General features: G+C 37.5%; 1 protein-coding gene across 1 annotated transcript in view; it reads left to right on the top strand.

Annotated features, from left to right (window-relative positions):
- Positions 1–13,693, top strand: part of LOC5568696 (facilitated trehalose transporter Tret1) — a 34,487-nt gene extending 20,794 nt beyond the window's left edge. Inside the window, exons 2-6 of the mRNA XM_001652469.2 lie at positions 11,951–12,446; positions 12,499–12,673; positions 12,730–13,071; positions 13,135–13,321; positions 13,383–13,693. Coding sequence (XP_001652519.1) covers positions 11,951–12,446; positions 12,499–12,673; positions 12,730–13,071; positions 13,135–13,321; positions 13,383–13,643 — 1,461 coding nt within the window. The 3' untranslated portion in view covers positions 13,644–13,693. The remainder of the gene's footprint in view (positions 1–11,950; positions 12,447–12,498; positions 12,674–12,729; positions 13,072–13,134; positions 13,322–13,382) is intronic.
- Positions 13,694–24,619: the final 10,926 nt, after the last annotated feature.

Genomic DNA, 24,619 nt, shown 5'->3' with positions numbered 1-24,619 from the left:
TTCAAAAACCAATTCAACATTCGACGCTGCGAGAGAAAGAGCGAATAGGAAGGGCTGCCAAAGGCACAATTTAATGAAATCATGGCGATGATTTCAGCTGTTCGATGAGTTTTATGCATGATTTTGACCTAACGATTGTGGTCAAACGGTAAGTCAACCAATGTTGGTCTCCAAAGAAGTTTGGTAGAAAACAGTATGATCAATGTTTTCTAGAAGAACACTTTTTGTTAAAACGATATTGCCATACATTAAACTAGCAGAATACCTTCAATAAGCGTATTTTTTCGGGTGTTCGCTTCAAAGATGTCAAAATTAATGTACTTAAAACATTTTATACAATTTTTACGTCCAAGAAGCTTTGAAGCATGAAGGTTTAGGCTTTCCATTCATGTGCTCAGATTATTTTTTTGATAAGTGGTTAGTGAGATAACGAAAATCAAATTTGAGTCAGTTTTAAAACATCGAATATTGAATAAATCACTTAGCAGTGATTTCCGACCCTATGTTCCATGGACACTTTTTCATGTCTCAAGGTCCTCTATCTACTCTAAAAATATGCACAACCAGGAAGCAAACACCCTGTATATCTGCATAAGGTAAGGTTCTGGAAGTCATCTATGGTGATGCGATCCTTGTTCACTGAATTCGCGAGATGATTCGATAACCACATTGCGTAAGACGAACAATAGTTTGTCGCCCACCCCCGCAGGAGCAAGTGACAAGGTACTGATCAAACACTACTCGATTCGGAGATATCGGCAAAACAAAAGTTTAGTTCTCATTTTAGTACCATCTGATGGCAAAATCTCGAATCTCTCTGGATAATTATTAATCTTGAGCTACTGAAAAGATTTGCCGAAAACGTCATCTCTCTAGGTGAACAGGATCCTGAGATATTTGCAAAACAAAGTTTTATGTTCATCAGCGTCTGGTGGCAAAATCTCGAATTTCATGGCTTGAACAATGATATTCCTTGAACAATTGTGTCGAACACGCCATCTTTTTAAGTGGTCAGGATCATAAGATAACTGCAAAACAAAGTTTCATGTTTACTTCCCAAGTAACCACTAGCCAGCTGATTCGCTTATTGCGGCTGTTATACAGCTAATGTCCTATATTAGCACGAAGAGCGAATTAAAGTGCTATTTGGTTACTTGGGTAGTGCCGCCTGGTGGCAGAATTTCGAATCTCATGACGTTTACAATAGTAACGTTTGAAAGTAGTCAGGATGCTGAGATATAAGAGTGATGCAAATTTTGAAATTTCGGCTCCCCTATGCTTAAACGACGTCAATTATGGTAATTAGCATCCTCCCAAAGTTTTAAGTGATTCGGAAGAAATTTGACTGTGCACACGCCATTTGAAGTTTATATGGATATTACTGTGGAAAACGCCAACCTTTTGTGTTCAGCCCCCTTTCTCTTCGTCATAATATTTTATGGAAAAGTGAACAAACTCTTCCCATGTAAAATCCTTTCAGCTACAACTTTGCCGAAGACCTAATTTTGATTGGACGTCAGGAAAAATTGTTACTCATCATCATAAAGTGGGTTTGCATTTTAAATTGTTCGGCAGGCAATAGTGGTGCTCCTGGCGGGAAGAATAAATCAAAGTAATCCAGGCCAAAGGTTAAATGTCATGAATTTCACGTGACTTTGACATTTAAATATTGCTAATATCGTCTCTCCTAGTGGAAAAAGTCATTGTAACATGTTTTTCCCGGTAACCTTTTCCGAATTACTATCGATTGCCAACATTTGCTGATGCCATATTTCGCATGCGGGGGTGCTATAAGCATTTTAATTTTTCCAGTATTTTGACATTTAACAGCACTGATTCAGGCTACTATGTTCTACAGCAAACAAGCAACATTGCTCTGAAAGTAATTGAATGATCATCTCAGCATGATTTGGACTTTGTTATCAATAATAACAAATTATCCTTACATCCTATCAAAATGTGGTCTTCGGCAAAGTTGTAGCTGGGAAGATTTCACATAAGATGAGTTTGTTCACTTTCCATAAAATATTACGACGAAGAAAAAGAGGGCTAAATACAAAAGATTTGCCTTTCGTATAGGGTAACGGTCGTATTTTGGACCTTCTAAGGAAGTGATTTTAGTTTTTTGTCCCAATTAATTGATTGTACAGTGTAACCAAGTTCAAGAACATGTCAAAATGTAGAGAAAAACTTTCTCTACGAGATAAAAATGCCCAAACGGTCATGTAGGATCCAAAAAACGTCGAAAATAATTGAATTGTGAAGCACTGTTTTTCATTATTTTGGACACACCACTACATTTTGGACCCTCAAAGTATATATTTTGGACCCCCGGTATTTTTTATCGTGTGGCGACAAATTCCATGACACTGGTTGTATAATATGCTCACCCATAGTCTAATCCATCGATTGACAATGGAAAACCGAAGAAATTCTACGCTTTTAGTCCAGAAATTAGAAAAAAGTTTTTGTTTACGTTTGAAAAAAAATCTGACGGCTTCAATTTCTGTGTGTAACGTGTTGTAACGGTTGCATGGATGAACCGATTTTATTTAATTATTTTCAGATAAAATAAACACATTTTCTTTGCACAAACGGTTGATACAAGTGTGGAACAGCCCTATCTTTCCAAATGGCATGCGAATTGAGTTGGTCTTTCAATTTAAAGTGGGGAATTTGCAGGAAAACGGCCCAGGGGGTCCAAAATATATAGGGGTCCAAAATACATTGGTTACCCTAGTAATTTCCATATAAACATCAAATGGCGTGTGCACAACCAAGTTTCTTCCAAATCACTTCAAATTTTGTAAGAATGATTTTTACCATAATTGACGTCTTTTAAGCATAGAGGAGCAAAAACTTCAAAATTTGCATCAGTCTACTGAGAACAAAAACAAAATTTCGATGCCCACTGGCGCCGCCTGGTGGCTGAATTCCCCATTTCAATGTGGTCATTGTGGCCGCATGTTGCCCTTAAGGTCCTACAACACGGGTATCTCCGGTGGTCATTCCTGGGTTATTTCGGTGGCCACAATGAACCAAAGTAGTCATTTATCTATAATTGAACTACACTCCAACCTCTCTTTACGACCGTTCTTTTTACGACGGCCCTTTTTACGACCACTTTTTTACGACCGAAATGCAGATTGACAACCGTTTTTATAAATGATCAATATCTTAAAAAGTTATCAAACTAAATTGTCAAGATGTTCAGTAAATAGGTGAAGATGCATCGAAGCCATACCTCGAATTTTCAAGAGCACAAATCTAGAGAAGCAGACAACCGTTCGCGCTGAAAATGTTATCGATTGTTCATCACCAGCGAGTGACCAGTGAATTAAATTTTCAGCACGAACGGTTGGGTGGTTTTCTAGGTTTGTGCTCCTGAAAATTCAAGGTTTGGCTTCGATGCATCTTCACCTTAATTTACTGAACAAATTTGCTGAACATCCTGACCATTTATTTTGATAACTTTTTAAGATATTGATCATGTATAAAAACGGTCGTCAATCTGCATTTCGGTCGCAATAAAGTGGTCGTAAAAAGGGCCGTCGTAACAAGAACGGTCGTAAAGAGAGGTTGGAGTGTAGTTCAATTATAAATGACTACTTTGGTTAATTGTGGCCACCGAAATAACCCAGGAATGGCCACCGGAGATACCCGTGCTGTAGGACATTGCAGGTTTTGTACCAAAACTAGGCATACGACGGCTCAATCTGATTGTGCGATATTTGCTAGAAAACTATTCGCCAGAATGTACCGTTTACCACAAAACCATTAGTCAGAATGTACCATTCCCCAGAATTATTTTTCTTGTCGATTTTGATCAATTAATTCATGGTGAAACATCCCGGAATCCAAAAATGGCCGTCACAATAGCCGACTAGTGGTCGTGTTCACGTTTCCAAGAGCGCTAAATTGATAATAATAACGCCTCATTTTAAACTTTTTGCTAGTTGTACTTTCTCCCAAATATCAATAGGTACTCCGAATGTCGTTTCCTCGAACACCAATTCTGCGAATGCCGTTTTCGCAAGTGGTCTATTTCCCCGAAAAGTTTTTGGCACTCATACATTTCAATGTGATAAACGGTTCATGAGATATGCACCCATCTTTTTTAATCAGCGATTTTTTAAAGTTTCACGAAGTTTCAACGATCCATACAAATTTCGAGTCATTCTGGGGAATAGACTGCGGGTATTTGATACAATTTGGGCAAATAAAATTCCTCCACTTTTCAAAAAATAATGTAGTATTCTGCCCTGGACTTACGAACCTGCAAAAACAACAACTTCATCGATGTTTCAAAGCTGCAATTCGCTTCGTCTATGGTCTACGGCGTAGGGACTCGACGCAAGCCTTCAGAAACACAATCACTGGTTGCGATCTACAACAATACTATCACCTACGAGTATGCTGCTTTATGAGACTAGGATACCATGGACAGCTGCCTGAGTATCTTCAACACCATATGCAACGAGGACAAATGGAACGAGCTAGAACCTTCGTAACTCCACGGTATTCTTCGATCGCTAGAAAGAGTATACTTGTGAGTGGCATCTCTCAGTGGAATAATCTCCCCTTTGCTCTTCGAACGATGCCATCAGCAACAAGCTTCAAGGAAGCTTTGAAGCAGCGTACGCATAGTAATTAAGGAAGCAAACACTTTATTTTCATTATTATGTTGAAAGCTTTGTTATCCAATGTAATTTAATCCTAAAATTGTTTTTCCTTGACTTGAGCAAACGTTTGTATAAACAGCAAGTTATCGTACACAATAGCTAACAATAAATAAAAATACAAATACAAAAAATAGGATGTTCTTATAAATTCTAAAACTGTATTATTTGCCTTAAAGCTTCTGAAATTGTTATAGTAAATCTAACTTTAGTTTGTGATGCATTAATTACTTTATTGAACAAATGGCACGAATAATTGCAACGTATATCGAAATTTCGTAAATAATAAATTAACTAGTCCTTAAGAAGCAACAGAACTTCAAAGAACAGTTTACGATTAAAAAGGGGGAATCTCTTGAACAATCTTCCAAACCACATTTCCCTGTACAGCTTATATTAAAAAACCCGTCATGCCAAATATTGAATCTTTAAATCAGTTAGAGGTATTTTTATGCATAGTGCAGCAGCTTTTATTGTATGTTCTTTTATTTTTAGTTCTACGCGCCCTCCGGATTAAGCGCTGCCTGTTCAATTCATATTGATAAAGTTAAAAATGTTGATGTTGATCATTGAATGCCCGATAAGTCATTTTTTTTAACTAAAAGGAAGCAATTTGTACCTGGTACAAGAAGTAGAATACTAGAGCCACACTAACCACAACCTCGGATATTCGAAGGTTGCTTATGGTCTCCAAGGAACCAAAATCTAACATTTTTTTAACGTTCTGGCTTATATATTTCTCCAACAATTGCAAACTAAATTTATCTGAAAAAAAATATAAAAAGAAAATCTAGGGAATGGTCCATTCTGGGGAATGATACTTTCTGGCGAATGGTTTTCTGGCGAAAGGTACATTCTGGCAAATGGTTTTCTGACATATGGTACTTTCTGGCGGATGTCATTCTGGCGAAAAAAATTCTAGCGAATGGTTTTCTGGCAAATACCGCACAATCCTCAATTTTCATCGTTTTTAATACCTGTAGTTCTTCTAGTTCGATTATAGATGAATTTTTGGTTCTGCTCAATAAACCAAGAAAAATAAGCCATTAGTAAGAAAACTAAAATCAGAGGCAGACATATCACTTGAATTGGGTACATTATCTGATAATTTTCCATTAGAATTTTCGGTAGACGAAGAAGCGGAGAAGGAGTTACCTGTGGCGGTAGGGTTTTTTCCATTTGATTTGAAACAAATAGAATGGGTACTCATAGTACGAATAGTGGAGGAGTTCAAATTACCTGCTACGATATCGGCAAAGGATTTTCCGTGGGTAGATACATTCGAAATTGAAAGATTCGAACGGCTACCCGACGGATTAAAATTAGTTTATGAATGAGCATGATTATGATCTTCCTGATGAGTATGATTCATAATCAAGCGATCGTCAACTTAAAAATGAGCATTGTTCGATACTCTACCAGGCAAATTCCGGAAACGACCGTTATCGTAACGGATATTATCTTTCATCTGCCTGGCACGAGCCTCAATGACTTGTGTGAAGGGCAATTCCAAAAATTGGACTTATGATTGTTCCCGCAATTTGAGCATATAAACTTGGTGGTATCTTCCTTCACTGGACAGGCGTCCTTGGCGTGAGAAGAACCTCCACAAATCATGCATTTAGCATCCATGCGACAATTGTTTGTACCATGACCCCACTTTTGGCACCGACGGCACTGAGTGGGGTTCTGGAAATTTCCTCCAGGTTTCTGGAAATGTTCCCATGTCACATGGACATTGAACATAAGTTTTGCTTTTTCTAAAGCTTCAATATTGTTTAGTTCTTTTTTGTTAAAGTGAACTGAATAATATTCTTGGGAAATGATAATAAATCTTCGAGCTGTTTAGTAGAATACCTATTAGTAGATGAAAAAACCGAATTTAGTAGAGTCTAGTACACGACACTGAAGACGGCCTTACAGTTGAGGTCGAAATACGCGTATCTGTCAAAGGATACAAACTCTAGTGGAATTGAATGGTATAGTACAAAATTCGGTTTTTCATCTACTTCTTGGGAAAGCCCTTTCCGAACCATGCCAGATTGGGTTCTCTTTTTCATAATGATTACCGTGTGGGACCGAAATCCGTACACCTAAGCACTAAGCCAGATAAAAGCCTATGATTAAAATGTGTGGGTTTGTATAGAGAATCGATCAGCCATTTTTCAGTTACCTTAATTTCGTTTTAGATGTAAATAATTAGAACAAGATCTAAAAGTTTAGTAGAAATCATTAAAAAATAGGAATAAAAATGACTTGCTTTGAATCGAAATCCGTACACCTAAATAAGGTTGAATCAAAATCCGTACACCTGTGATTCGAAATCCGTACAGCTACTTACAATTCAAAACCTGGATGCTAAAGATGGCATTTTTATCTTCTTCTCTCTATTACTGACATTACATTCCAAATTGGACAACATTATGTTCTAAGAGCACTTTCATGGTTTGTAATTCTTCGCAAATTAACATATTTTGCATTAGCATATCGTATACTGTGAATTGTATGTGAATAACAGCAGTGACGTACGAAGTTACCTATACATTAAAGCATAAATGAGCAGATGTCACTAAAATCGATAGATTTAACATACCTGCTTTTCACCCACCGGCAATCCTGCTGCGGCCGTTGCATCTCTGACAGTTGTCTTCGATATACCAAAAGCATCCACAGCTTTCCAGAATGCTGGCCATTGCGCAATGCTTCAACTGCTTTCTCCAAATCCTCAGCGCTATATTTGGGCTTCATTGTATCATGTGTTATGGCTAGAACATGATGAAATATATTAAACTTTTCCTGTGAACGGATTTAGATTCAAATTGAAAATATGAATCAAAATTCGTAAAGTACAATAAACCTGAAAAATAGTTATTGTACTTGTCAGAAGCGGCATACACTGCATTGGAATAACAAATACTTACTATTCAAAGACATCGTGATAAGCATCGGGCTCAAAAAATTGGGAATTTTATTGTTAATCTGTTGAAAACTATATCCACTTTTGTTAGCAAATCGCTAAGAAGGCAAAAAAGCCACACAGCACAATGCAAGCGATCACGTTTTAATTTTTATAATTCTCAAATCATGACCTACTTATATACAGTTGGCATTACCAGCAACTTATAACTTATTGTGATCAGATATGTCCATTTAATACTGAATATAAAGTCATTTAAATACCAAAATAATGATAATTAGGTCAAGTGTACGGATTTCGGTCCCTCACGGTACTTGGACTGGGGAAAATCCAAGTAAATAATTTATTCCATTTTTGATCTCTTCAGGTGACTTATAGTCACATGAGAGACCTTTCAAGACGAATTTGAACAAACGTTCAGTTTTGTCGTCATAAGTAAAAAATTTGTGCTTCTTCTCTTCAAGATGTTTGAAAAGAAGTTCGCGATCTTTAAGAGTTTCCGGCAAAACGCGACAGCCTCCTTTCTTTGCGATTTGGAAGGAAACCTTGAGTTTCAGATCTCCTGCCTAAATCCCCCAAATTCGGAACAACTGACCACGATAGGCGGCACTCTTTGCTTCCTCACTTGAATCAAAGAGCCTGGGCTAGAGGCTGCTCCAATTTGGTGTTCGGAAAATTTGTCTAGAACATCGAACTGATTGCTCATTTTTATACAATTATCATTATTATTCATTTCACCCTTGGAAAAAAGTTCGCATTCCGGAGAAACGTCATTTCTTCCATTCTTGCCACGTTTAGTGACAGTTTTAAATACTACTTTTTTGGAAGCAAGTTGTGAGTTCAGAGATTCACCCTTCCTTTTATTTGTTGTTGCAACCATGTTTAGTGAATAAGAAGACGTGACCTTCGAGAGGTTTTTTCCCAATACGGTGTCCAAGAAGGATTACCACCGCTAGCTTTCGCCAACGGGTCCAACGAAAAATCGAAGGCACGGGTCCAAACAAGGATCGTAAAGGGATCAATAGTAGAAAAAATAGTACTGAAAAGTACTGTTTTAGCAGCACTGAAATGTACCGTTTTTAATTTTAGCAATGAAAAGTACTGTTTTTGTAGCACTGGAAAGTACTGTTTTATTGCTTTAGGTAGTTTTAAAAAAACTTCCAAGAGCAGAGAGAATTCGTGTACGCACAGCACAAAGGTACGATGCGCACTCGGTGTTCATTCATTTATTATTGCTCTAAGAACGGGATGAATTAGCCGTCGATTATTTAGTTTTGATACACATACAGGGTGTCCGCAAATTATCCGTACAAACTTTGAAGACATGTCTCTATACAATCAAGTATAATAAATTCAATATTCTTGCATGGTTTCAACCATTGGCTTATTATATTCATAAGAAGTAAGTTTGACGCATTTTCGAACTCAAATATTTGTAAAACCAAGCCAGTTGTGTAGAGGTGTCTTAAAGAGAGCTGTTTTTCGTGCTTTACGACGGAAGAGAAATGTCCGTAGAACTCACTGGATTTGAACCGTGTAATTTTTTATTTCCAGTCTTACTTGAAGCCACTTAACTGTAGGTTACTATAATAATAGGACATTTGGATTCATCTCTTTTAGATTTTTGGGATAACACATCTCCAGTATGACTAGCGGCCCTCAGGAAAATCGTCTCCGAAAAATTTAAATTTGCCTTTCTCAGTAACAAGCAATCAATTCGAAATTTTTTAAAGATGAATTTTGTGTTAGCATATAGATGTATTATAAAAGGTACATGGACATTGATTTTTCATTGTTTTCAATGCGAGATCATCTTTCGCATATTTTGCTGTTCGGATAATTTGCGGACACCCTGTATTTAAATATCCCACAAAACGGGTATCTCCGAACGTCACTCCTGTATTATTTCGGTGGTTCAGAAAAGCCAAAGTGATCATTTTTTTTTTTTTTTTATCTATTTCGTTTATTTGAGGCTCAAATGCGTTTAACGCTTTACGGAGCCGAAATTCTTTTTTTTTTGTATTTTTATTACAATACAATTAATTGGCTTTTTCAGTTCAACATTAATATGGGATGGGGCCAGGGTACTCGTGGCAGCTCGAGGTTAGTGGTCACATTTTTTTAAGGAAGGACATGGTAGGGATTGGGATCAGGATTCTCAGCAGCTCATCCGGGAGGTATAACGTGGCATCTTGATTTTCGTTTCATGGCGTTGGTAGCGATTTCTTGCCGGTATTCGACTGCCGGATGGCCAGGATCCTCAATCCAACACAAAGGGGACAAAACACAAAAAAAAACTGGGGAAGAGAACACAAGAGAATTAAACTTTTATACAACACAAGCGAATGAAATCGTAAATTGCGACCATATAAATAAGATCGCGGGTTCCCAACACATCTCTAACTGGAACATAGGGTTGTCTACCTCGGGCCGCAAGGGAAAGTGATCATTTATCTATAATTGAACTAGAAGAATCACAGATATATAAAATCCTGAAGATTGAGGTCGCATGCCTAGTTTTGGTACTTAGTGGTCCCATATTACGGATTTTCGGGTGGCCATTCCGGTGCTCCAAACGACCAGAATAACCATCCATTCACCCTTTTGACAAAATACATCCAAACATATAAAATCGTAAAGAATTGGACACCAGCCATATGGTTTTGAGGCATAAATCCGAGCAATTTCATCAAATTATCCAGACCTTACTGGACTAAATGTTTTCAGGGAATGTGCTCCGGAGATTGGATACTTATTATAGAAAAATTGTGTGCCAAAACATCCATCAATCGAATAGTACCGATGAGAATTATATACACAAAACTACAATGGAAAATGACTTTTTGGATGTTCCGGAATCGGGTATGAATAAGTAAATAATATGAGAATCTCTATTCACAGTCCACATGAATACCTACTCAACATATAAGGAAGGATCATATTACTTATTTTATTTAGGGGCACTCCTTAGCCGAGTGGTTAGAGGCATGGCAAAGCCATGCTGAAGATGTCTCGGTTCGATTCCCGGTCGATCCAGGATCTTTTCGTAATGGAAATTTCCTTGACTTCCCCGGGCATAGAGTATAATCGTACCTGCCACACGATATACGAATGCGAAAATGGCAACTTTGGCATAGGAAGCTCTCAGTTAATAACTGTGGAAGTGCTCATAAGAACACTAAGCTGAGTAGCAGGAATCTACAGGTTCTCAAAGTAAGGGTCTATAAAGGGATTTTTTTAAATGTAGCGGATTCTGGTGGCCACAGTGACCGAATCTAGATCTCCGAAAGGGTTTCTGAAACTAGACATGTGTGTCTTTTATTTAAGCCCAACCGAACATAAATCGGTCAACACACTGATTTTTGCAAGTTGTTTTAATTTTCGGGTCGAAAACGACCCTAAGCAACAATTTGTAACTTTTTGTTAGGAACTATAGAAGGCTAACGAAGCTTTCAGCCCTTGGCTGGTTCACCTCGACAAAAACTAAAGAAGAAAATAAATCAAATCGTGACAAAGGCTGAAAACGCCTGTTTGGAACAAAATTAAGAAAAAAAATAACATCAAAATCAAGCTAAACAAACAAAATTAATAATAAAAAATTCTGCTACGATATAACGTATCGAAAATAAATAAGTCATCATTATATCGTTATATCGACAAGACATTTTTTTTCTCCCACAACTGCCACAATCTAACGAAAAGGTTGTGGGCAAAAGGAGAAATTGCTCAAACATTAACTCACTGAAATATAGTCTGGAATCCTAGAAATAAATTTTAAACATTTTTGGGATGGATTTTTGTAGAATCTTGGGAACAAAATTCTTTCCAGTCAATTATCATTCTCAAAAATCCGGAACATGATTGCCAAGTAACCCTGGACAACATTTCCAAATAATACCTATGTGGATTCTGGCAGAATTCTGCGTAGATTTTTTTTATTATCATGTACACCATTCTCACTGAGTATAAGGAAGGATTCTGAGCTAGATTTTAACGCAATTGTGAGCACAATACTCACAGAATCATGGGCAACATAATTCCATATGGTAGTTTTACAGAATCCTGTGCAGGATGCTTAACAGCAATTAACTGTTCTCAATTTCGCAAAACGAATCCTTCCCTAAGGGCCTTTGGTACGATTTTACCAAACAAAAAAATAAATTTTGCTTTCAAATTCACCAAATTTGGCCCGCCGTGCAATGTTGCTTCTGGGATCTGGGTGTTTTTAGCGTTACGACTTTTACAAAAAACAAGTACAATCCTTACACATAGTGGTACAACGTTCACACATGTAAGAAGACATCATAAATTACACCATGAAATTTACAACCTCTCCTAACTCTTCCCTTTGCAGACATTGCTTTCATTGTCCGTATCGCTGTCCTACTTCTGCATCGGACTGGTTCGAGGCTACTCAGCTCCCGCCGTACCGTCAATGAATGACATCAACCCTGGACTGTTGCCGAGCAAAAACATTGCCTCATGGGTCAGCTCAATCCCACCATTCGGAGCTCTGTTCGGCAGTTTGGTGGCCTTTCCGTTGATGCACAAAATTGGACGGAAGTATACCGTTATGTTAACGTCCCCGGTATGGGTTACGGCGTGGATCTTGATAGCAACGGCCGAAGATTGGAAGGTTCTGCTAATCGCCAGGATGCTGTCCGGATTCGGTGCTGGGTTGACGCTTCCCTCGGCACAAATCTACGTAAGCGAATGCAGCGATCCCAAGATTCGGGGCGTTATTGGTTCACTACCGTCCCTTTCGATGTCCGCTGGAATATTGGTAATTTACGTTCTCGGGAAGTACGTCGAGTGGCGAACGTTAGCGTGGATCTGCTGCTCTGTAGCAGGTGAGGAATTTGATTGAAACTACTATTACAAACTAACAAATTCGATTTGCAGTATTCCTTTTCATTGCTGTGATAAACTTTCCACAGTCCCCGGTATGGTTGAAAACGAAGAAACGCCACGAGAAAGCACACAATTCTGCCAAATGGTTACATCTCCAAGGATTCACCTTCGACCCGAAAGCCCAGGAGGTTCAAAAAGCTGGGAGCAATGGAACTACAATGGAGAAGTATTTGTCTGAAATGAAATTTCTGATAATTTTCTAACAGTCAATCAATATTACAGAAAATATAAACCGTTCTCCAAGGAGGCCCTCTGCCGACGGGAAGTCCTGCTACCATTAGCCATCGGGTTGGCATTACTTTCGATTCAACAGCTGAGTGGAATCGATGCGGTAATTTTCTTCACGGTGGAGATCTTTCGATCGGCAGGAAGCTCTCTGGATGGTCATCTGGCCACAATCGTTGTTGGAGCAGTGCAGGTGTTGAGCAACTTTGCGGCACTGTTCGTGGTGGATAGAGCGGGCCGAAAACCACTGCTGATCATATCCGGTGTGATAATGTCGATCGCCATGGCTTCGATGGGCGCTGCGTTCTATTTAAATTCGATCGGCAACACAGATTTCGGGTAATGCAAAATATGGCAACGACTTGAACAAAATTCATGATATCTTTTGTTTTCTTTTTACAGATATCTACCAGTGATAAGTCTCATAGTGTTTATGATTGGGTTCTCCATTGGATTCGGTTGTATTCCGTTCCTTCTGATGGGTGAATTATTCCCAACGGCACAAAGAAGCTTGTTGAGCTCTCTGGCAGGATCGTTTAACTTAGCAGTGATGTTCGTTGTCATCAAAACTTATCATCCTCTGGAAGATGTAAGAAGTCAGACTTCACATTCAACAAACCTATCAAACTTGACCATGTCGTCCATTACAGGCTATATCGACGTCTGGCACCTTCTGGATGTACAGTATCCTGTGTGCCATCGGAGTCGTATTTGTGATAGCTGTCGTTCCCGAAACGAAAGGACGAGATCTGGAAACCATTCACAAACTGTTCGAAAAACGATCCTCGTCGGCGACGAATAATGATAATGTGGAAGCAGGTTCGAAGCATGGCCATGACAATGCCGCCATGAGCAACGAAGATGAAATTGTTCCATGCAGTGATGTTAGAAAAGTAGATACTAAATTTTAAAGTGATTATTTATTTTAGCAGAAAAATTAAAAATTCGAATGGAGTTGAAAGTTGAGTTTTTCGAATCACAATCCAAAGCCTTGCATAGTTTGAAAAAAAGTTAAAATACTAAGTGTAGTCGAAGCTCGTTATAGCGACAACTTTCATTGCGACAAATCTCTGTATAACGACATTTTCACGGTCCCTTAAATTGCCCATACTTATTTCAACTTTTATTGTGACATTTCTCTTCTTAAACCTTTCTCTATTGCGTCGTAACATCTAGATTCTAGACATTGTCATTTCTCATTTTAATGATGTATTCGGGAACCAAATTGACCAATCATAAAAGGTTGCTCCCTATAGTGGACACAATCAGAAAATGGTTCGATTTCTTCAAATATGTACAGTGAATCCACAATTAAGAATCACCCACAATTTATGAATCAGCTGCCTTCAAAGGACAAAATAACAGTAAAAAATAGCACAAAACATCACGGAAACATTTTCGCTTATAATTTATTTTGAGTAAAATTGTTTACGTGATGTTTTGTGTTGATTTTTGTTGTTATTTTGTCATTTAAAGTCAGCTGATTCATAAATTGTGGATGATTCTTAATTGTGGGTCCACTGTACATCATCGAATGTTTTTACTCCATGCACAGTAGGGTTTCAATGCTAATAATGGACTCCTTAGTAGCGGAAATTTATTCTCGACGCTTTTCCGCAATGCTATCTCAGACCGATATAGGTTTTGTGCAGTCTAACAACTACTCGTATCCACTGAGTGGATACGAGTAACTGGCACTGAAGAAGACTGCAAGTGGTAGTCGAAATACGCGTATCTGTCAAAGATAAGCATTTAGGAGCGGAATTAAAAGGTACACGGTACTCCATCTACTTTTAAGTTTCTCTATTGATTTACATTTATGCAATGATCCTACTCACATCCTGAAGTTTCATCAAACAGATATACCTGTACATTCAAACAACGATACAGTTTTCGTTTCTCTGGATATCGAAACTACATAGGAGTTTTTTAAATATCCTAACTATTATCGTATCGACATGGGCGTACTGTATGATAAATTAGAGTTTGTTACATTACAGATATAACCTGCTGTTTAAAACGTTCAATTCCATTATGTATTTGTGACCCGTCATGGCCAATGTGTACCCTTGCGAACAATAGTATTGAATCGCAAAAATACTCCTTGGTTGAATAATAACATTGCGACAGCGATTGTTAATCGGCATCTATAATTTAAACAATGGATTTTACATCATATGAAAATGAGCATGCAGGCTACGAAACAAAGTAAACTTATTAATAAGGAAAGGCTTATCAATTATTTATAACGAAAAGCAAAAGAACAGTATTATCAAAGACAAATTAAAGACCTTCATGTCCCTTGCAAATGCCCAAAACTTTATGGCTCATAAGGTAATCTAGAATGCCGTGAAAAGTGTACTGCGATGTGTCAAACTTGGGTACCTTTTGCACTAACGAGGGACCAAATGCAGTACTAGAAGTGGTACCCAATCTGAGCCCGAGTGCGACGGACCTGGTATTATGCTATACGTATCACCACTGATCTACCTCCAAAAGTGCTTTGGAATCGTTTGAAAAGCATTTGAGTAAACAATTCATCTTCTATATCATGCAATAGTTGTCAACCAGATGAAATAAATCAGTATTTCTCTGAAAATTTCAGTGACGGTGATCATAATTTCAGACCGCAAAGTACTTGATTGAATTTTCATTACAGTGAAACCTTCATGAGTCGATATTGAAGGGACCATCGATTCATGGAAATATCGAGTCATGGAACAGCAATCCTTTGAAAAGCTGTTTCAAGGGACCATCATAGTAACCATGAAATTTTGTTTCTAGTATGGTTCCATGAGTCGATATCGAGTCAAGGAATATCGACTCATGGAGGTTTCACTGTATTTCATTATTAAAATGAATAAATATACTGTTTTTAAATTACACATCTAATTACAATAAGTTATGAGTTGTTGTTCATGCTAATTTGATACAAGTAGGCCATGATTTGAAAATTGAAAAATCAAAATGTGATCTCTCATCATAGAGATGATTGGTTTGTGTGCCTTCTTAGTGATTTGCTAAGAAGAGTGAGAATACTTTCCTACATATTAATAGTCAGATTCGTACTATTTCTGAACCACTGTTGATCATGATGACTTCTTATAGTGAGTATTTGTAATTCCGCAGAAGTAAATGCTATTTTTAAACAGTACAATAACTGTTTAAGAAGATTATTGTGCTGTACGGATTTTGATTCATAATTCCAAATTTAATGTTAATCGGTACAGTGCAAAACTTTAACATATTTCATCACCTTTTAGTACGTAAATAAGATAGTATATAGCTGAAATATAACGCTGATGATTTAAGAAAAAACGTTGAAGCAGTGTACAATGGCAAATAATTCACGAAAGCTGTGAATGCTTTAGATATTTTGAAAATCACCGTCAGAGATGCGATAATACATGGGATAGGCAAAATGATTGAGATAGGCAAAATTTTACCTAAACTCAAATGGTTATACTTTATGAAAAAATGGATGAAATTGGATGCATCCAGAAGCAGTCGACGGCAAATTTGGTCTAGTTCAAGGAACTTGCTTGGCCATGCAAATTGGCCTTCGGACACCGGAGATGTTCCGAATATTTCGAGATCATGTCCATATGACATTTTTTTCTGTCGCTTGTATTTTTGTGCAATCTGAAGTTGTATATATGATTACAATTTTTCTTAAAACTAGAACACATTGGAAGTTGAATGCCGGTGAGCGCATTAAGATTGGTAATAAATCTTCAGATATATGACCATTTCCGTAAAACTTTCATGTAAATATTATCCGGAGCTATATCCAAGGGGGCATCAAACTTCAAAACGATGCTTTCGACAACACTATTAGATGTACGGACCATAGTGGGTTCCAGGTGCCATGGGAGAAGTGGCCAATTAGGAGCATATCTGGAACCATATCAATTTGGGTGTCAAACTTCAAGATTTTTGAAGGTAAAGCTCCCGGGAGCATTCCAACGGCTGCTAGACTACTGTATAGCAGGTTACAAGTGCCCCGGGAGATGTGATCATGTTCCGAATTAGCCACTTCCCTAGGTGCCCCTGGAATCTAATATAGAGTGGTTATTTCATCTTGTGGTTCTGGAAATGCTCCACATCCTCCAAGGCACATGGATTTTACTGCTCATGGTAGATGGTGATACTCAAACTGCTTCCAGAAGCATGGCAGATTTCTTATGGCAGTAATCAAAAAAGGAAGGCCATATAGGGTATACAGCAGTATACATTTTCAAGAACATTGATTGTTTACATTAGTTTTTGAATGGTCGCGCTGATTTATTGACCAATTCTCACTGATACCAAGAAATTCTCGCTGAAACTCGGTAAGCAATGGCGTTTACCCTATGAAATGAACAATTTTTTATATCATGTTCTAAGATTTTGACGTGTGCAATCAATGCAAATAACATTTTTTATACAACAAAGAAACAAGTTTTCAATCGTTGATGTTCTTACGAGAATAAGAATATTAATTTATGTTTAAAAAATCTGGCAGCCATCTTCTATTTTAACACCATTTTGTTTTTAAGTTTATTTTGTTAGCACTTGTCGAATTTTAGGACAACCGTAACACTTACTCTTCTTGTTCTTCTTTTTCCTGGCGTTATGTCCCTAAAATTCGACAAGAGTTAACAAGATGAAAAACTCTACTCTTAAAATCAAGATGGCGTCAAAATCCAAGATGGCCACCAGATTTTTTCACTTAAATTAGTACTCCTATTTTTCAATAGACTCGAAGAAAACATCAAAGATTGAAAACTTGATGCTTTGTTGTACAAAAAATGATGTTTGCATTGATGCACTCGTCATATAGGTACATTAAAATCGTAGAGCATGGCTTAGAAAATCGTTCATTGCATAGGGTAGATGCCATTGCTCACAGAGTTTTTGTATATAACTATATAACTCAGTTTTTTCTCAGCTTTCTGATGGTGATCTCAGAATTCAAAACGAGCTGTGCGCTGATATTAAAAACCGGTTTTTCTGAAAATATTTATGATGCCGGCCAAATTCAAAATGGAAGCTTTTTTAGCTATAAGCTTTATCCTTCCTCTATACGATGGCATTACAATTGCTATGTGGTCCAAGGAAAATATGAAACATATCACGCGAATAAATACCTATGATTTATCAAAAATGGGCTTTTTAGCAAACTGTTTTGGTAGCTAGCATACGAGGGGTCCACCAATTTGAGAAAAACCGAAAGGACCTCCCTTTAGTTTTAGCATATACTAGCGATCAGTGACCTAAAAATGGAACTATAACGATGTGTGCCGATGGCGGCCTGGTTTCAGTCTGAACTGCTTTACTATTTAAAACAGTGTTTCATTCACTATAGCTACAATTAGCGTAATGACCATAATTGGTGATTCTACCCTAATGAAACGATTTTTTAATAATTTAAGTAAGTTGTAAATGGTTGGTGTGTTATGCAAATATGCGTAGCTTCTGAAAGCGAACAAATTTGTAGAACAAACGAACCACTAACAACTTATCGTCTTTGAATTAAATAAAACAAATCTCTAGGTACCATACTTTTATACTAGACTCACTTTCAAAACTCAATTAGTTCTCCCAACAGATTTTGATGCAAAATCACTGGCAAACGATCACTCCGTCAAAATTGATTCAATCATAAAACTCATCGGAAATCTGTCAAAACCCAATGTTATTATTAACATTAAAAGGTTTGTATTATTTCTAGCAGAAAAACAAAGAATAAGTGTTTTGCGTAAAAAAAAACAATACTGTGCAAATAAAAGGCAATAAGTCAAAAGGATGAGTCAACTCTTTCATGATTCTTTGGGTATCGAGCGTAAAAAATCTCTAGCATGAAAAATAAGAACTCGAAATTTACTCAACGCTGTCTGAGAATTTTTGAAAAATGACTGAAATTAAATCAATTCACAACTGACAAAACTTTAGGTTATTTGTAGTTCGTCATTCAAATTTCAGCCAATTCGGACTGCCAGAAGTTATTATATAGAGATCCAAACATGGGCCTTTTGTATGGAAAACAGCTTTTGGTTAGGTTACTAGCTTTTGTCGCAGACTTCTAACCAAAAACTAGTGTACGGTACAGTTGTGCAAAAATGTAAGTGGGAAGATTTCAAGATGAGTTTGTAAACTTTTCAATGGATGATTATGACGAGTATCTATTGATTAACAGACACCCTCAGTGTATAAGTGCTGGTGATCTTCTATTTTTAGGCAACAATGGCGCCTGCCACATCAGAATGCAGACCAATGAGGGGAACGGGAAGGAGTTGATGATGCATTCAACTGGCTCCCACTCTGTTAAGGATATGGGAGGAAGAAGAATTTCCTGTTAGCTGGCTGGAGGGCCTCATCTCCCCTTTGTATAAGAAGGGACAAAGATTGGAGTGCGCCAATTACCGAGGAATAACGCACCTCAGTTCGGCGTACCAAATAATGTCGCGTGTTCTGTTCAACAAATTGAGACCGCTGAAGGAGTCCTTCGTCTTCGAATATCAAGCTGGTTTTCGTGAGGGCCAATCAACGACGGATCAAATCTTTACCTTGCGACAAATCGTTGATAAGTACCGGGAATACAACTTGCAGACTCACCATCTGTTCATTGATTTAAAGAAGGCGAACGATTCAGTAAAGAGAAATGAGTTATGGAAGATAATGATAGAACACGGTTTTCCGACGAAACTGATTAGACTGATTTGTGCAACGTTAGATGGATCGAAATCAAGCGTGCGGGTTGCGTAACCTTCTTCGTAACCTTAGATGGATTGAAGCAAGGAGATGCGCTTTCGAACCTTTTGTTCAACATTGCTGAACGGATCTGCCCTGTTACCTGGTGCCGAATTGTATCCAGACCTTCGTTCGCTCCTTCCGGGCAGGTTACCGCACATTGACCGATGGCTTATGATGAGGTGGGAAACGCAGGGGACATGCATTCACCATGCAGCAATAGAATTCCCGAAGACCGTGGCTTTCTTCGTCCCAACCACGGCTAATTCCTTTCGAAGGACCAATAGCTTTTCCAAGCCAACGAAACGCACATGAATACTTAAATACACTTTTATTTCACGGACAAACTACATTTATTTAAAAAAACTGGACACTGACTTTATTCTTAATTATAGACTACACTTATATCAAGAACAATTTAAAACCGACGAGCGTAGGTGCTCCCGTACCGGACCGGACCGTGACCTTTTCGTTTCTGGTTGCTGTTCTCTTGAAGAAAACACAACAAGCCCTCTTCTGGATGTTCGGGTCAGCTCTCCAGAGATTCGTAGCTTCGTTTGAACTCCGACACTGATAATGCTCAGCTCTCCTTCTCGCGCAAGCTGATAATGGATGATGCTCTGTTTTAGACTTGTTGTGTATACCGTGATCAGGATCTCTCCTTGCTCGCATTGACGAGCCGGTGGTAGAGGTGATATTAGACACACGGAGAAAAAACGCCCTAGTTTGAAACAACCAAAATGTTTGTTGAATTTCAAACTGCAAATTTTGTTATTTTCAATCCAAAATTTGTTGTTCTAAATTCATTGTTTTGTTTAAAACTAATTTGTTTATTAGGTCGTTTCAATATAAAATCTTATGTCGTTATAATGTGAATAATTGTTGTTTCAAACTATGCTTTTAGGTTGTTTCTACAAACGGCTGGTTTGATTTTTCTAAAAATTAGGTTATTTGTTTCTCAAGGTGTCAAAATAGAATAATGGGTTGGTTCGACCAAAATTGTACGTTGAATCAAACTAAGATTTTATTTGGATTAGAAACAATCAAAATTTCAGTTTGAAACTAACCAACTTAATGTGTTTTTTCTGCGAAAGGAAAACTGGTCAACTCAAATATGTTAAGTAACTGCAATTTGTTCCCAGTGATAAGCATTTCAACTGGAGTTGCTTGTGAAGGTAATTTGAGTGATTATTCTATTATTCTATACTTTGTTCATTCAATACTTTTGTTGTTTTTGATCCTAAAACGAACGAGAAATGCTGCGGCTAACCCTTCATTTTTCTGTTGAATTCCGAAGCAGAACGGTAAGACAGATTTTGCTGATAAAAACATTATGTGCAGATAAAAACATTTTGTTAAATATCCTTTCAGATTGGAGAAAGTATGCGTCATGGTAGAAAATTTCCAGAAGATAAGGGCGTACAGTTTTCGAAAGCAAGAGCCTGGTGTTTCAGGAATTATAATAATATCTTAGAAGACATCTATTTTACGAAACCTAAATAAATAATATAATATACCTCATTAATAATGACAACATAAAACACAGATCAGCACCTCATCAAAACCAAAAAGTAGGTTAAATCAACCAGCATATTTGTTTATTTTAAATTGATTCTTGTTTAAATCAAACCACTGTTCTTAGTTTGAAACAACCTACAATATTGATTGTTTCAAGAACTGTCAACATTATTTGGTTGTTTCAAACTAAGATTTTGTTGAAATTATCTAGAATGTATTGGTACGAACAACATGAAATCTTAGTTTGTTTCAAACGGTGCATTTAGTTGATTCAATCCTAATTTTGTTTGTGCATATTTCAAACTAAATTTTTGTTTGAAATAAACTGATAATTGGTTGTAATTACTAATATTTTTTCTCCGTGTACCTAGCAACATATAGGCAGATAGACGGTGGCTTGCATAGGCCTTTTCATGTGACAGATCCGTCTATTCATTTGTTTACATCGGTGGAGGACCGGTGCTAACACGGGCCTGTCGTTTTCATAGAAGAACTGTCAAAGTGCTTCCCGGTCAGCTGATTTGAGACGTCATGTGAATAGGCCTATTCCATGCAAGGCTACCTTGATAATTCACCAGGATTGTAGCTCGGGGGATAGAGCACTCGCGATCAATTGCTTTCGAAGGAGCTATTAAATAGGAGAGCGGGCGTGCAAAGAAGCGGTACCATCGTCACCCGGTGGCATATGCTCCTGGGTTTTGCGGATGATATCGATATAATCGGAATTGATCGTCGAGTCGTAGAAGAGGCATTCGTGCCTTTTAAAAGGGAGACAGCGATTGGACTTACCGTCAATACCAGCAAAACCAAGTACATGATCGCCGGTAGACAGCATGGTTCCAATCGTGACGTTGGTAGCGAAGTGGTGCTTGGTGAAAATTTGAAGTAATGAAAGAATTTGTGTATCTTGGTACTTTAGTGACGTGCGATAATGATGTTACCCGCGAGGTGAAAAGGCGCCTTGCAACTACGAATAAGGCTTTTTACGGGCTTCGTAACCAGCTTAAGTTCCGTAGCTTGCAGACGAAAACAAAATTCGCGCTGTATAAGACATTAATCCTTCCGGTTGATCTATACGGACATGAATGCTGGACGTTCGACCGGAAAGCGTTGGAGTTTTTGAGCGTAAAGTGCTAGGAACTGGCATCTAGTGGCGTCGCATGTATCATGAGTTGTTCCAAGTATGTATAGAAGTGGACATTGGCAAGCTCGTAAAACACGGCGGGCTGTGTTGGGCTGATCACGTGGTACGAATGCCGGAAGAACGGCAAGCAAAAATAATATTCAGTAGAGAACCCGGACGAGGATGTTGCCTTCGTGGTAGGCCGCGCACACGTTGGCTTTTTGCAGTTGAAGAGGACTTAAGGACACTTAACGTTCAGGGCGACTGGAAGCGATTGGCTCAGGACCGAGTCCAGTGGAGAAGAATTACACTGTGGAACACGTTTTTGTCTTAAGCATCAAAACACCACTACTTACTTAATTAAGGGTTGCTGAATCCATTGCCGTTTTCAAAAATATCATAGCACGTCTAGTTTTTGAGATAATCCCTGTTGAAAATGCAAAAATTGACTATATCAGCCAACTTGCATGCAAGTTTGCCAGCTTGTATGGCAATTAATTTGCTTAATTTGCCACAGAATTTAAACTTCATGTGTTAAACAACACTTATCAAAAGAGTATATAGTATTGTCGGTGCTCAAATGTTATTTTTTGATGGTTTAGAAAAATATTATATTTTTTCCATATAAGAGAAACGAAGAATTTTGTATGGAGAATGTAAGCATGTTGAAAAAATCGATTAAATCTAAATTTAATCGTTCAATTTCAAACAAATTATATCTATATAAATAAAAATGGAGTGGTGTTTGTATGTCACGAAATGGCTTGAGAACGGGACAACCGATTTGCACAATTCTTTCACTGTTGTTTTCTTGAAGGGTTCCGACGTGTTCGTGTGACGAAAAAGTTTAGGGAAGTTTTCGGAAAATTTGTAAAACGGGAGAGTACTAAATAAGTCATTTTGTATAGGAGGTTCCATGACATGTTTGAACAGCCTACTTGATGGCAAGACGAAGTTTGCCGGGACCACTAGTTTAAAATAAAAGTTCAAGTCCTAGTATGCATGCTTGGTGAATAAGATTACAAAAAAGTTTGGTAAATCATACTTTAAATTTTGTGTAAACATCAATAAACAATCAACAGTATTTCATACAACTTTGACGACCTGTAGCTAAAAATTGTGACGTGCTGGAACATTTCAGAGAACGGCATTAGATTAAGCAACCCCAAAACTACTTGAGACACATAATTTAGTTCTTGAGACACGCAAAAATGTCATTTTTGTTACGCTGTGTTATCCATTCGGCGTAGATTTAATGTAGCGGATTGTAGCCCATCAAGTATCAAGTAAGTATCTAATGAGCTGGACATAAAAGATTGGCCTTTTGCATAGAATGACATGAGACAAAACTTTTTTTTTTTCAGATTTCTAGCTCACATTTAGTACAGTATTCTATAGTTCAATTGATATTTCGTCAAAGATAGTTTAACATCATAAAATCATGGATATGACAATTCTCTGACTGACCTATCCAGGTATTTGTGTGCATGGGACATTAGGGCGATTCAAATTTTATAAATGTTTGAAAATCCAATCTCCCATGTGCTCCTTACCATACTTACCATAAAAATAGTGTTCAGTGAAATTTTCAGCTGTCTAGGTGGTGATTTAAAGGTGGCCCAAAGACAATGTAGGTTTATATGGAAATTTCTATGGAGAAATTTTGAGAAATGTTCCAAACACGCTAGTACTGTAATGTAAGTAAAAACTTTTCATCCTATATTAAAAACTTATTCTTCAAACCTTAATGAAGGATGCTGCTGAATAAACAAATCCGTTTTGAGCTGATTTTGTACGGGATTTTTGTACGTTTTTGCAGGGCTACAATTCCATATTAAGCTAAATAATAGCATACAAACTCATGAATATCTCTTCTGCTATCCGTTGAATTGAATTTCTCTCTTCGGAATATTTCTTAATTATGGTTTGAGGAATGATTTTTTACTATGGGATAATAAGTTTGTATTTACATTACAGTACAAGCGTGTGTGGAACATATCTCAAAATTTCTCCATAGTAATTTCCATATAAACCTACATTGTCTTTGGACCACCTTTCAATCACCACCTAAAAAGCTGAAAATTTTACAGAACACTATTTTTATGGTAAGTATGGTAAGGAACATATGAGAGATTAGATTCTCAAACATTTTAAAATATTGAACCGTCCTAATGGGACATGTCCTATATGTCCTACCCACTTTGCGCATCTTTGAGCATAATTGGCCTATTTCTAACGACATTAGAACATCCAGAGTGTTTGAGCTGGTTAAACCAATAGTCTGATACTTGAATTACAAAACAAGTTGAAAATTTCAGCTGAAATCTCTACAAAAAATTAAAAAAATCATTCAACATTATGTAGATCGATTAATGATCGGAATGCGTCGCGCTTTTGGGGTAAATGCATTGTTATTTTTTGTTAGGTTCCACAAAACAGCTAAACCACCGAATCTCGTACAAAAATAAAATAAAATTCAAATACGCCCTTTAAAAAAAATAGATGCACCTCTAC

The sequence above is a fragment of the Aedes aegypti genome, chromosome 3 (assembly GCF_002204515.2).
Source record: "Aedes aegypti strain LVP_AGWG chromosome 3, AaegL5.0 Primary Assembly, whole genome shotgun sequence".
Taxonomy (NCBI): Eukaryota; Metazoa; Arthropoda; class Insecta; order Diptera; family Culicidae; genus Aedes; species Aedes aegypti.
This window is presented reverse-complemented; position numbering and strand designations above follow the sequence as displayed.